At 37.9% G+C, this 14,328-nt stretch overlaps 1 protein-coding gene across 1 annotated transcript; it reads right to left on the bottom strand.

Annotated features, from left to right (window-relative positions):
* Positions 1–8,564: 8,564 nt before the first annotated feature.
* On the bottom strand, positions 8,565–11,193 carry LOC141775932 (uncharacterized). The gene is made up of 4 exons (XM_074649671.1): positions 11,151–11,193; positions 10,691–11,035; positions 10,257–10,586; positions 8,565–8,596 (listed from the first exon to the last, which is right to left on the bottom strand). The coding sequence occupies exons 1-4, from the start codon at positions 11,191–11,193 to the stop codon at positions 8,565–8,567; spliced, it is 750 nt and encodes a 249-aa protein (XP_074505772.1).
* Positions 11,194–14,328: the final 3,135 nt, after the last annotated feature.

Below are 14,328 nucleotides of genomic sequence, written 5' to 3' on the forward strand. Positions count from 1 at the left end.
GGACTCATTGGCCTATTCTGCTCCAGCCTTCACCAAGAGGAAAACTGGCAGAGCAGAGAGAAGGAAGGTAGAAACAGCAGAGGGAGAGACGATCTACACTGATGTCAGGACTCGAGTGATAGATTAACAATCTACTGGATCTGCTAGTTAAAGATAGACTGTTGTAAATATGCTGCTTCACATCAATTTCACATCTGATATCGGTAACAATATTGTATTTGGATAACCTTAAACATGTTTCATGTATCATTTTGACATTATTTTCTTTCCCATCTGTTTGAAATCATTGGAAGACTTTTTTTTCATAAAAGGGCATGAATTATCATGATGCAAAATGTAATAGTTTTAATGGCTTTTGGTGATATTCTACGGCATCTCATATCTATTAATTCTTGTTTAATTTTTGTGCATTTTTTTTATTAAAGTCTTTTATTAAAGGTGTATAATTCTACCACTCAAACAGGCTTTTTGAAAGATTTACCTTGAAATGGTCGGAGAGTTGAGGAAGGTTTCTTTGTGTCTCTTTTTTTAAGGTTTTTCAGGTAAAACTTTAGTTTTCTCTTTGCTTTTATAATGGCATAGTTTCATTTTTAAATGTTTACTCATAATCTGTTTATTTTGAAAATAACTTTATAAGTTAGCATCTAGTAGAAGACAGAAAAATGATTGGTTTTCGTGTTTAATGTTTGCAACACAGTGGAAACAAATAAAATACTTTTAAAGTAAGAGACTCAAACAGCATCATCATTTTATATTGCTTAATGTTTCTTACTTGTGCTTGCTCATGCTGATCTCTTACCACACTTAAAATCCATTGATTTTAAATCTTTTATTGCTATTAAGACTTCACACTGCAAACATGTTACTCACATTTGCTCGTGAAAATAAAAAACAAACAGTCTTTGCAAATAGATTTTGCATGAATAAAAAATCCACAGGGTTCAACTAGTAGGCCTGTAATGCATTTTAGCACTTCACGTTTCCTCGTCTGGAAGTCAAAGGGTTTTTGATTAGATGCATGAAGTAAGGTCTGTGGTTAACACAAGCTTAAGAGATTTTATTGTTTTGTTCTACAATATAAAATACGACAGTAAATATCCCACTCGAGGATTTTGAAGTCTTAACGTGTTTTCAAAAAGGCGGTTGCTAACAAGTGGCTAAATGAGACTACTAACCGTCATCACGCCGACACGTCCACCTTTACTTTATTTTCTGTAATAATCCAAAATCCGATGGAAGAATCTCATTGGCTTTTTGTCGAGGGAACACAGGGCGATGCTAACTTCCTGGTTGGCCTGCAAAAATACGTCATCCCTGCACCACTCTATCACTGCTGTAACAGCATGAACCAGGGTCGTGTGTAGAAGGTAACCCACGAGTTGGGAAACTCATAAAATGGTTAAGATTAGATATTGATCTCGAATGGTTAAGGTTAAGATAGGTCGTCGGGCAACGAGTCTTGTGAGAGTTTTTGCCGCATTGTGCAATGTGCAGGTTACCTACTACTGCATTTACCCCTTTGAAAAATCATAAAGTGGGCATGTCTGTAAAGGGGAGACTTGTGGGTACCCATAGAACCCATTCTCATTCACATATCTTGAGGTCAGAGGTCAATGGACACCTTTGAAAATGGCCATGCCCTTATTATTTAAAAAAATATATATTCGTCTACATAAAAATGTTATCAATGAGACCTTTAATAACAAAAGTATAAATAAGTGTGGTGTTCCTCTTGGCTTTTTATAAAAGGTAAAACAGCAGTGCAAGCCCAGCATCCTGAGGCTAAAACAGAGAGTGAGAAAGGTATAAAAGCCCCTATGTACTGACACTTTAGTTTGAAGCGCCACCACAACAATGCTAAAGTTTCCATGCATCATTTGTTTGTCAGTGGTGACTGTGAATGTCTGTCTATTTGTGTGAAAGTACAAAATGTAAAAATGGTGTTATGGCTTGTTGTCAACAATATATTGCCCCTAAATAAACGCGCTGGTCCCTATAAATAGATAGGTTGTTGGTCGTTCTTTTTGCTTTCTCTTTCACCTTTCAAACAAACCCCCACTCTAACTCTTTGATGATTATTTTGAGGCCAGAGTTTGTGGTGTTGCACTGGGCTGCATTATATTGTCAGGTGTTCCTATCCGTGTTATAGTGGGGGTGTCGACCACTGCACATACTGTATGGTGGCCTACGATTGTTTTATATTAATCACCTTGTTAATCATTGCATTGTTTCATTTGTGGTTTTCTCCCTCAGATAAAGATATGCAGGTCAGAAACTGTAAATCGTCTCCAGGCGAATGTAATACTGTGAGAGCGTCGCTCTGCTGCTTCCTCTCACCAGCTCTCTGAAAAGAAGTGATGTGAGTATAGAGGATGGATGGTTTAACAGCCCTCCTCTGTACGCTGTGCTCTTCCTGTTCAAGTGATTGACAGGCAGAGTGGGCGGGTCATCATTGATGATGTGGAGCATCTGAATTTGCTCACACAACATTTAAAATGGCTTCTCTATCATTGTGTATCACTCTTGCAAATGGCCTGATGCATCTTTTTTATATGCACACAAATCAATCTGATCTATAAATCTCTGTTTAGTGCTACAGACATTGTTGTAGGATTTTCTGTTAGGCCTAAATACATAGGCCTGTATATTTACAGATAAATAACGTGTCATGCATTTATATTCAAAGGTTAGCTATTGAAAGAATTCATTGTAAATCTTTCGTTTGTTGAATCATTTGACTTTCTTTAAAAGATGACAGTGATGCAAAGAGATATATATGTTATCAAATCCAATCTAATACAGAGGACACTCAATGGTGTGAAGAACACACAAACAAAGACTTAGATTGGCAAAGCATTTCAAGCTCGGCACTTTTCCTTAGAAAGCATCCCAATCACAAAATCCAGACAAACTGTTAATATTTTTAACTGCGTTGTTTTGCACGTGTCACACACTTGGTGTTGTGTAGGATTTGGCGACATCTAGTGGTGTGGCTGTAGATTGCAACCAACTGAGTACCCCTTCGCTCACTCCTAGCTTTCCAAGACTGCAATAACGTGAGCCGCAGAGTGCAAAACCGTGGTAACGCCGTTCACTTCGCTCAGAGGCCATCATTACCAGAATAACACTCCTTTTGGAGCAACAGAAGTCAGACGGCGGTTCACGTTACTGTAGTTTCACGTGTTTCAGAGAACTATGATGGCCTTCTGGTTTCAGGTGATTATACACTAATGAAAACACAGTTAGAAAACATAGTAAAAATTTTAAAAAAACAACTGCTATCAAGTTTCTATCTAGGCTACAACCTTCATAAATATGGTAGTACAAGATAGATAAATAGATAGATAGATATACCCGACTACTACGACTAACACAAAAAATATAATAAGAATAACTACTATATATATTGTGCAAGTTACAATGTTTTGTTTTTAAATTAAAAATACTAATAATTGAAATAGTACAACAGTGAATGAAAAGAAAATGTTGTGAACCAGATTATTTTTGGGTAACTGTAGTTCGCATTAAGATCAAATCATCTGTTGAGGTTACTCTCTGTGTCAGTTGTAGAAAACCAACATGAAACAAATACGTGCTGCTGCGTCATGTGTTCAAGTTGGACAAAGGTTGGTAATATTTCCACTGGTGGTATAGTGAAACACTAACATAACGAGAGGCCAATCAGATTGCTCTGAAATTGTTCCCTCCCATTTGATATGATTATATTAAGGTGAATCATCTTCTCATACGATCTAATTTAACTGTTTAATGTTATCACACTATCACTGAATGCTAAAATACGCTATATATGACACGGTATATAATGAAATGTCTATTCTAGCACTATAACAAGAAAATGGTAAACATAATCCTACATGGTCGCTATTCACATTATACGACAACTGTGGTACAAACTTAAATGATATTAGAACTTATGTAATATGTCATGTCGACATAAACAACCTTACCAAATATGAATATGTACGTAATTGACTCTTACAGTTATATTTGTTGAAATTCTCTTTACGTCCCGACGGCAATCAATAAATCAGATGCTCGGACAAAATAAAATGAAAAACATTATCTGTGGCTGCAGGCCTGTAATAAGCCCGTCCAATCATTTAATTTGGCCCGATTGGGTACCTACCTGTCTACCTGCATGCGCGCACTCTGCCGTGCACTCATTGCATCGCAACAGAGTATTCCACAAGCGGCTAGCTTGACAGAGGGGAGTACTAACAGTAGCCTTGTCTATTGTTTACTGTATTATGATATGTTTATGTTCACTATAATAGTTTTGGGGGAGTGGTTTTGGAGGGAGGCCTGAAGGGACGGACTGTCAGTGTTGCAGACTTTGCGTCTTTCTAGATTTAGGGACATTTGTAGCTGCTAGCTACTTTCGTTGGAAAAGACAACACTGGTCTGGGTTTTTCGTTTGGATAACGTTTAAAATCTAGCTTACTCATGCTAGTTTCTCAACATTACCAACCCTAGCTTTAAGACTTCTCTAGTTCATGTATAGGAGTCAATGATGTCATTTCTGATTATGAATATTATAACTCTTAACTAACTAACATACCTTAATTACCAAAAAATACAGTTTGGAACCCCGATGAATTACATTCATTTTATATTAATGTGCCGTCATGTAGTATGTAGTACGTAGTATGGTGAAAACAGATTTAACCATAAACACAATATTCCCAAACCTCAACCAAATGTTTTAGTTACTTCACCATACGGTAGTTGCCAAGCACATAAAGTATATTGTATAAATACATAATTCTGTCTGGATATTTGTGGAAATCTGTAAACTATGTTGAACTGCGGGTAAAGTCGAGAGTGTGTTTGTTGTTGCTGATTTTTTTTTTACTGTAAGTACCCACCCTGAGAGCCAAACATGAGATGACAAACACATGAAACAACACCAGCAACCCGCTTTAAAGTTGGAAAGTTTTGGTTGACATATTTCCACTGTGGTAGTACAGTGAAGCGCCGACATAACGAGAGGCCAATCAGATTGCTCTGAAATTGTTCCCTCCCATTTCATATGATTATATTAAGGTGAATCATCTTCTGATACGATCTAATTCAACTGCAGTCTCTCATGTGGAAAGAAAATGAAGATCATATTTTTTATTCTGCTCGTGCTCAAAATTGGACGTAAGTATTAGCCACATTTATTCCACATATATATTTAAAATACATTTGTCACCTTCATGCAGGAATATAGAGAAGGCATATGAATGTATCTCTGTTGTTAGTTATTACTCTGTTTGATTTTATTTTCAGGATGCACAGACGATCCTATCTTTGAGACAAAGACCATTGGTGTTGGACAAAATGTCACTCTAACATGTACTCGCCAGAGATTATGGCATGCAACGTACTTATTTTGGATCAGGGTTGTTTCTGGAACCTTTCCTGAAATATTAGGAGGAACAATAACCTATGACCACAAGGTTGTTGAGGAGACTCATCGTGTTAAAGCAACACCAGAGCCTGGAGCATTTGTTCTGCATATTACCAAAACACAGTTCAGCGATACTGCGGTCTACTACTGTATAAAAGTGAAAAAAAGCCACATGACATTTTCAAAAGGAATATTTCTGAGAGTCAAAGGTAAATATACTCCAGATGTCTTAAAAATGATATAATTATAAATAATTTATAACAGCAATGTTACATATTTTAATGTTTTTCATTTTCTTACTAACTTCTATTAAGTTGTTGTATGTTTGCATGATTCATATAGAAGTCACCAGACTCTTTTGTTTAAGAATAGATCATTGTAACCTCAACACCTATAATGTATCATTATTGGAGTGAGTAAAACATGTTTATTTTCATCGTTGTATTCCCCAGGATCAGAACCTGATATCACTGCCGTCACTCAAGACTTTCCATCTGATCCGGTCCGTCCAGGAGACTCAGTGACTCTGCAGTGTTCAGTCCTCTCTGAGTCTGAGAACAAAAAATGTCCAGGTGAACACAGTGTGTTCTGGTTCAGAGCCGGATCCGATAAATCTCATCCAAGTTTAATTTATGCCCAAAGAAACAATAGAGATGGATGTGAGAAGAGCCTCGAGACTCGCTCTCCAAAGAAATGTGTCTACAGCTTCTCTAAGAACGTCAGCTCCTCTGATGCCGGGACTTATTACTGTGCTGTGGCCACGTGTGGGGAGATATTATTTGGAAATGGGACAAAACTGGACATTGAAGGTAACTGCATCATATTTCTATATAATGGTTAAATTATCATAATATCAAATAACGTAAATCATTTATTACTATTTATTAACTTTTATTGTTTGTTTCTTTAATGTTTCAGTTGGCAGCCCGTGTGATTCACAGAACGACAACACGATTGTCTTTCTCTTATGTGCTGCTTTGGCTATCAGTCTGATTGTTATAGCCTTCTTTGTTTATGCCATCAGGAAAAAATCCTGTAATTGTTGCAACGGTAAGAGACATTATTCTATCTATTAAAGCACTAACACAGCCAGAAAAAAACTAGTGGATATGCTACATGATCCAGGGATGGACTGGGTCTGAGATTCAGCCCGGGACGTTGAGATGTAGTGGCCTTTTCTTTTATGCGAGTGGCCAATTGGGCAGTTTTAACACTAATACAGCCACCTCAGTATGTATTTATGAAAAGTTGTGGCTGTTGACGTGAACTCTGATGTCTGGGTGCAAGTGAATGCAGCAAGAGATGACGCTGCCAGCTGCCACTCCGTTTTCTACCGGCCCGGCAGCTTTCTATGCAGCCTCTCCAGGTCCAGACTGCTCATGACTTTTTTTCATTGCTGAATGTGTGTGTAGGGTTGCCAACTTCGACTGGTAGAAATATTGAACTGCTGCAGATGGATAGTGGCGGGCTGTTTAGCAATAGTAACTGGTTTTAGTAAGGCTATCACTAAATATTCAATCTGCATCTGATTTTTGTGTGTGCCAGCTGCGTGGCACACACACACCCTTGGCTACGCCATATTATTAAAGTGTGTTTCCCCAAAAGCTAACATCATTTGATTCATTTGTGCTCTGTATAAGTCAACCTATAGTATCATATATTTACAATAAAGTTAAATCCATCATTTTTTACTATCTGTTATTCATCTTTTTTTAATAATACGGCTGCCGCCACTCTGCAAACAAATGCTGCAACAGCCAGTGGTAATCAGCAAAGTCAACAGGTAAGGAATTTAAACTGTATAAAAGCAATTTTTATGTTTATATGTGCATGTATTGGAATCCGCTCACTCATGATTTTATTTCCTCAGAGAAATGAGGACACTTTGGTTTATTGTACACCAGTCTTTACCAGGAGGAAAGCCGGCAACGCAGGGAGAAGGAATCAAAGAAGGGAAGAGACGATCTACACCGATATCAGGGCTTTTGTGAGGGATCAACAATCCAAATACTGATTTGCTAATTGGTCCAAAAATAACCACGTTTAGTAGTTTTTCGTAATAGCCTGGAGCATTGTGTATTCCATCCATGTTATTTTGTTTAAATTGTTGTGCATTTTATTAAAGTTTTCCATACAAAAAAATTATGCATCTGCCTCTTCTTTTGAAGATTCATTTTGAAAGAGCGGTGAGAAGAGTTTGGTACAATTGTAATAAAAGTAATTTATATTTGTGTGCACGTGTTGTTTCCTTTCTTAATAAACAAACTTATATTATGACAAAAGATACCACATCTACAATGAAATTTTAAATAGAAATGAACACCTGTTTTCTTACAGTACATACAGTGTGTGTTAACTTTGAAAAGACCTTCAGTTGCAATCACTGCAGGATGCATCTTACTGTACAAAACTGATCTGTTAACACATAAAATCCAAATTTCTTAATTCAGTACAAATTAACGTTCTTCATTGACATCAGCACTTCACATATAAGCATTGTACTCACATTTGCACCTGGAAAACAACAAAAATGCAACTACACAAATAGAAAATCAACTCAGGGCTCAAACAATATAATAATAGCAAGAAATCAGAAATCAATCATATGATACCGTCCAAATCTATCAGACAAGACTTATAAACACCTGGCAAAGCACTTAAACCCTTTTCTGTGGTAGTTCCCGCTACAGTAGGCGTCTCCAAGATCACATATCGCCATGATGACACACACAGACTCACAAGGTGAAAACAATACCAGCCACATGCTGCCATGGCTGGTGATTAACAGAGCAGCTTAGTTTACTTCAGGTAAGATAGCTCATCATTGCATGTTGATTACCAGCCGCTGGTATTGTTTTTGCCTTGTGAGTCTGTGTGTGTGAGTCATCAGGTGTTTATATTTGTGGATAGATTTTGTCGCTGTGATAGCGTCAAAACTGTGCAAGATGTAGTCACAAAACTTGAGGGTTGAGATCAAAATGAAGACTGAGTTTGAAGATGGGTGTGGTCCAAGCAAGGGCACTGGAAGAAGAGGGTAGGAGGTGGGGAAGAGGCCCCCCACCTGGCCCGATTTGGCATTTTGGCTGGTGTGATCCCATCTCAAGATGGTCATTTCATCTGTCTTTTTTTCATACAAAGAAATGTTACCTCTTTAATCTGAGGGGGGCAGAGGCGGAACTAGACCTGGACAGAAAACCAGACATACTTAGAAGCAAACTATAATTATCCTTTTATTTCTTGTAGCATTTGTGATGCTAAAATGCTGTTATTTCATATAAGAAGACAATATAGATATAGAATATACTGTTTTAGCTCAACAAAACAATAAAAGCAAACACAGGTCCACAGACATGTTGACCTTTATGTCACTGTACAGAAGTACAGGCACAAAGCAACTGTTCATCTGGTGCTCTCTCACAAAATCAGCCGGCAAACCTTTTTTTTTTAGAAAATATACCCATTCTGATACACAACTGCTTCCCATCACTACTGGATGTCAGTTGGGAATAAAAAGCTATACGTGTGCACACACACCCAAGCTGAAGCTCTCTGTAGAGACTTTGGGATCTTTGCACAGGCTGTGCTCGGTCTATTGAGAGGTGTGTTGCTGGTTGTGGTTATCTGCTCTAACAGCAGAGTACAAACACTCTTGTGGCGACTCTCTCGTCTTCCTCTTCCCTCTTTTCACTTTCCTTGTGGAGAAATCCAGTGCTGCATAGTTCAGTCCTCCATCCTGCAAAAACGTATTTGTGTGTTAATGACAAATATTTCAGAGATTATGGCTGTAACATAAAGACCAAGTCTAGAGTATAGATTGCTTTACAGTGTCTTTGCAGTCATCTAAACATAATTTTTTTTACGTAATTTCTCAGTCATCAGTATTATATTTATACCTCTTGACTTTATCCCCATTTATCATATAACAACAGGCATTATGTTGTAGCTACTCAACAGTTTATTAGATTTTTCTTGTATGAGTATAATATTGTGTGTTTAGTCAAGAGGATCGAGTGGCAGAATATCTAGATCGCTACACCAAGACAACACACTGCCACATATTTACCAGATCATTTGACAGATCCACAGTTGTCCTGTCGTGTCCAAGATGATGGGAAGTACACACTGGTGCTGTTAAAATAACAAAAACAAAGTCTTCAGAATATGTGTATATACATCGGTGTGATTTTTTTCACCCTCTCATTAAAGGACATGGAAAAACAAAGAAAAGATTTTAATCACATTTTCAGTTAAACACTTTCACTCCTGTAATGAGCTCAATACAGCTTCAGTGTTATAATAATAAACAATATAAATCACCAACCCTCTAACCATCAGAAGCCGACATTTTCTGTTTTAACAGCAAAGTAATTACATACATTCATATCTTTATGGTACGGTCGCAAAAAGTGTAACTTAAATGAAAGTAAAATATGGTGAACCTACCTTTGCAATGTTCACAAACTTTCCTTCGATTTCCATAGAAAATAAGGATGACAATCACAATGGCACAGCAGACCAACAGGACTCCAAGCACAAGGACAACTGGGTCCAGTTCTGATCCCGAATCACAATCATTTCCTTAAAGACATTTAACATTATTTAATTATGTACTCTTGGGTAACACAGTGGCATTTAGAAAACTAATAACGTTTATCAACAGGCACAAATGTTCAAATATAGCATTTAGTCAAAGATCCTTTTTTTTTACTTGAGTTCTGGGACAAAGACTTGATCGATAATGAACAGTCTTATAACATTTTGCCAAAGTCAAGTTAATATTAACCAGGCTAAATGAATTAATACAAGATGCATATATGATTTAAATACAACGTTAAAAACTTACTTGTCTCCACTTTAGTTCCTTCGCCCAACAGGATCTCTCCACATGTGACCACAGCGCAGTAGTAAGTCCCATTATCAGAGGAGTTCTGTATAGTTTTGGACAGACTGTAGTCACAACTTGTTTCCTCTTCTTCATCACTGTGAGCGTAAATGATGCCTGGATGATATTTTCTTGATCCAGATCTGAACCAGTACACATTCTGTTCATCTGGACACTGGACTTCTTTATTCTTGGAGAGAAGTGAACACTGGAGAGTCACTGAGTCGCCCGGCTTTACCAACTCAGTCTCCGGTCTTTGTTTTACATAGAAAAACTTCTGCTGATTACGATCTGCATGATTCAGTTAAAGAAGACATCAAAAGGAATTAATGATCTTAATTATTTGTATGACATAAAAACTTGGCACAAACACTGAAAGTAAATATATATTTTACCGTTCACAGCCAAGAAGATGCCATTAACAAAACTCTGTGATAACGTCGCTCCATTTTGACAGAAGTATGTTGCTTCATCCTCTTTGCTGACATTTCTGATGGTAAGAGAATACTGAGCATCCTCTTTTGTTGCTGTGAACCGTGGGTTGTTAAATTGTTCAGTAGGTGTTATTCTGCCAACAACTACAGCAACGACTGTTTGGGCCAAATATCCAAGAGACTGCTTGTACAAGTAAAATGATTGTCCTTCCGTCTTAGAAAATGGACAGTGTAAAGTAACATTTCCACCAACTTCAACCACAGTCGTAGAGATCTGCTGAGGAAGCTCTGCAGTTTCAATCAGGTCTGAAGAAAAGAGACAAACAGTAACAGAGCTTCAACACAAAAGAAGTAAAAAGGTAAAGTATTAAGATTATTACATGGTCTAGTCTTTCTCATAGTAGTTAAGAATTGCACTTACACACAGTACAAAGTAGAATCAAAGCAGTCAGTCTTCCGGTCATTGTGGCACATACAGCACTCTTGTCTTGCACTACTGATGTCTACCGCCCAAATGGAAGAGGTAGTCGCAATGTGATCAAGGTTTACAGAGAGCAATGACCGTCCCCCTACTTTTAGCAAACGTGTGATTCTTTTTCCTTTCATAGGAAATCTATATGTTCTGAGTTGTTGTTGTATTTTCAAAACAGTGTCTTTATTCAGACTTCCTGACTGAATTTACTGTTTTTTGTGTTTTGTGCTGGAGCAAGTACTGGAAGTATTTTAACAACAGCAAAATCGGTCTTACTGTCACACTGTATGTGTGTATTTAAAGGTCACGATGCAGAGCAATGTTTTGATCTTGATCACTTTGTTTGTATATTGAGTTCACCAGCACACGCACAAGGACGCACATGTACATGCATATGCAGGTGACACAATTCACATTTTCTGCCAGTTTCACGCAGTAACATGCAGAGAAATGTAGCAATGTGGAAAGCAGTGTTGCCAACTTCACACACTTTTGTAACTGAACAAAACCTCAATGATTTTTTGGATGTATTGGTAGCTAGCTTGTCAGTTAATGACATACAATATTTAAATGAGACATTATTGGAGTTTCTGAAGCAGTATTCTCCTTTTTCAGCTACAGTAGGCCAGCTGTTTTGCTTCCTGTGTTTATGCTAAGCTGGGATAAACTCATGCTGGAGCTAGAGTGAAAGGTTTGATTTTTGTCATAATTTGGACGTCCAAATCAACATCGAGAGATGGAAAGGAGGAGTTTTTAAATAACATTAGCTACAGCGTAGGTGGTAGCCTGCGGGTTTGAGGGACAGTTGCAAGGGGGAGATCAGAGGAAGTGTTGCCAAAACCACACAGGAAATCAAGAGGTGTGAAGGGCCCACAGGTAAACATATGTGTGAGAGAAAGATGACTCTTGGGAATGCACAATTTGTAGTTAGTAATGAACATTGCAATTTTATAAACGTAACAATATTGTAATGATGATTATTTTATTCAATTTTTACACAGAGTGCTCCAGGGATGATATGTTTTTGTAGGCCAACCAGGAAGTAAGCATCGCCCTGGGTTCATCAAAACTTAAAAGTTTTGTTCTGCAAGATAATCTCCACAAATGAATTGAAGTGTAAATGCAATCGGCTGAAGTAAAAAGCTTACGTAGGCTATAAACAAACTACACCACGGTGGCATGAGCATGAGTATACACAACAAGGATGTGAAGGCGGACGAGTCAACGTGATGACGTTTAGTAGTCTCATTTAGCCACTTTTTAGCAACCGCCTTTTTTAACACAAGTAAAAGCTTCAAAATTCACGAGTGGGATATTTATTGACGTATTTTATGCCGTAGAACAAAACATTAAAATCTCTAAAGCTTGTGTTAACCACAGACCTTATTTCAGGCAACTAACTAAAAACCCATTGACTTCCAGACGAGGGAAGTTGGGACCTCTTGATCTAAATATTTATGGTCTTGCAAGCACTCTTAAGTGTTTTTGCTTGTTCATCACCTCCATTTTCTTTTCACAACACATGTTTAGATGTGTCATAGCAGGAAAAGTACTAGTGCAACCAATAACATTAAGGACAGGCCGATTCTAGTAGTGTTACATGTTTAACAAGTCTAAATGCCTGCTATGAAAAAGGTCTTATCATTATTGTTTCACTCCATATATTTGTCATGTGCACATAGAGACACAAAGTGAGAGAGAGTGAGAGAGAGTGAGAGAGAGAGAGAGAGAGAGACTAGCAGACAGACAGTCAGGGTTTTCACCAGTGAACTGCTGTGTATCTTTCCACCACAACCTCCCACAACTGTAGAGCAAAGCATGGCTCACAAAAAACAAATACGCAGCATTTTATGTTGTAGACACAATTAGTCTTCTTTTGTTGAAAAATATACAGCGTAAAAAAATGTAGGGGGACAACCACTGAAATGAATAAACCCCTCCATCTTTCTGGTTTCACAGCACCTCGTATAAAGGCCTTCTGCATGTCTGTCCTGTGAGAACGAGCAAAGCCACATGCAACAGCTACACTGAGACAGAAGCTGCGGTGGAACAATTTTCCATCCTTTGACCAACCATCAAGGCTGTTTACTCAGAACAGACCTGACTATGGGCTTCAACAGGATGTTTGTAGTGAGGGTAGAGCTACAAGAGTCTTCAGCAGGTTAATTTACTGTTTTAGTTTTATTGTTAGTGTGCTCATTAAAAGTATAAATAATGTCTATCCTTCATGTTTTTTAAGATGCAACCAAAGGCATCTACAACCACATGCATCTACAATATTAAAATACCACAGATGCATATTAGTTTGTTTTGTTTTAATCTATCACTGCACCAAGTGATGCATATTGGAGCAGACTTAATGAAGGCTGTCATACCGATTTGCGGATAGTCAGGCAAATTTAACTTAAGATCACAGTTCAAACTTCTGCTCTTGACAAAAAGACCGTGGTGGGACCAGTAGATGATTAGCGCCTCCCCCCTCTGACAGCAACTACCAATGAAAAGCATCACACCGCAGAAGAGTGTGATGAAAAACGGTCATGACATAGAGTGACTGGGTAGGTGTGTGTGTGTCCAACCCTCCTGAGCCGTTTACATACTCCTGTAAGTTGTGATATTAAAGGTACTATTTATAACATTGATGACTTTCAGCTGCTAGATGTCTCATTCTCCCTCCCCCGTTCCATTGCATTTACTTCACACCAAATCCATCTATCCATTTACTGACAACCCGGAGATACCACGTGATACCAACGTTGTTTTACTGTTTGCTCACAAGCCTTGTTAGAAGTGGGCACCAAATGTCAGATACACACACCTTAAAGGGAGATTTGCCAAGTATTTAATACTCTTATCAACATTGGAGTGGGCAAATATTCTGCTTTATGCAAATGTATGTATATATTTATTATTGGAAATCAATTAACAACACAAAACAATGACAAATATTGTCCAGAAACCCTCACAGTTACTGCATTCAGCATAAAAAATATGCTCAAATCATAACATGGCAAACTGCAGCCCAACAGGCAACAACAGCTGTCAGTGTGTCAGTGTGCTGACTTGACTATGACTTGCCCCAAACTGCATGTGATTATCATAAAGTGGGCATGTCTGTAAAGGGGAG

This window comes from Sebastes fasciatus, chromosome 10 (genome assembly GCF_043250625.1).
Source record: "Sebastes fasciatus isolate fSebFas1 chromosome 10, fSebFas1.pri, whole genome shotgun sequence".
Lineage (NCBI taxonomy): Eukaryota > Metazoa > Chordata > Actinopteri > Perciformes > Sebastidae > Sebastes > Sebastes fasciatus.

Excerpts from the sequence above, each read along its gene's own strand:
- LOC141775932 (XM_074649671.1), bottom strand. The coding sequence starts at position 11,193 with ATGACCGGAAGACTGACTGCTTTGATTCTACTTTGTACTGTGT. Across the intron at positions 11,036-11,150 it reads GATTCTACTTTGTACTGTGT|ACCTGATTGAAACTGCAGAG; the intron begins GTAAGTGCAATT and ends TCTTTTCTTCAG. Across the intron at positions 10,587-10,690 it reads CATCTTCTTGGCTGTGAACG|ATCGTAATCAGCAGAAGTTT; the intron begins GTAAAATATATA and ends TGAATCATGCAG.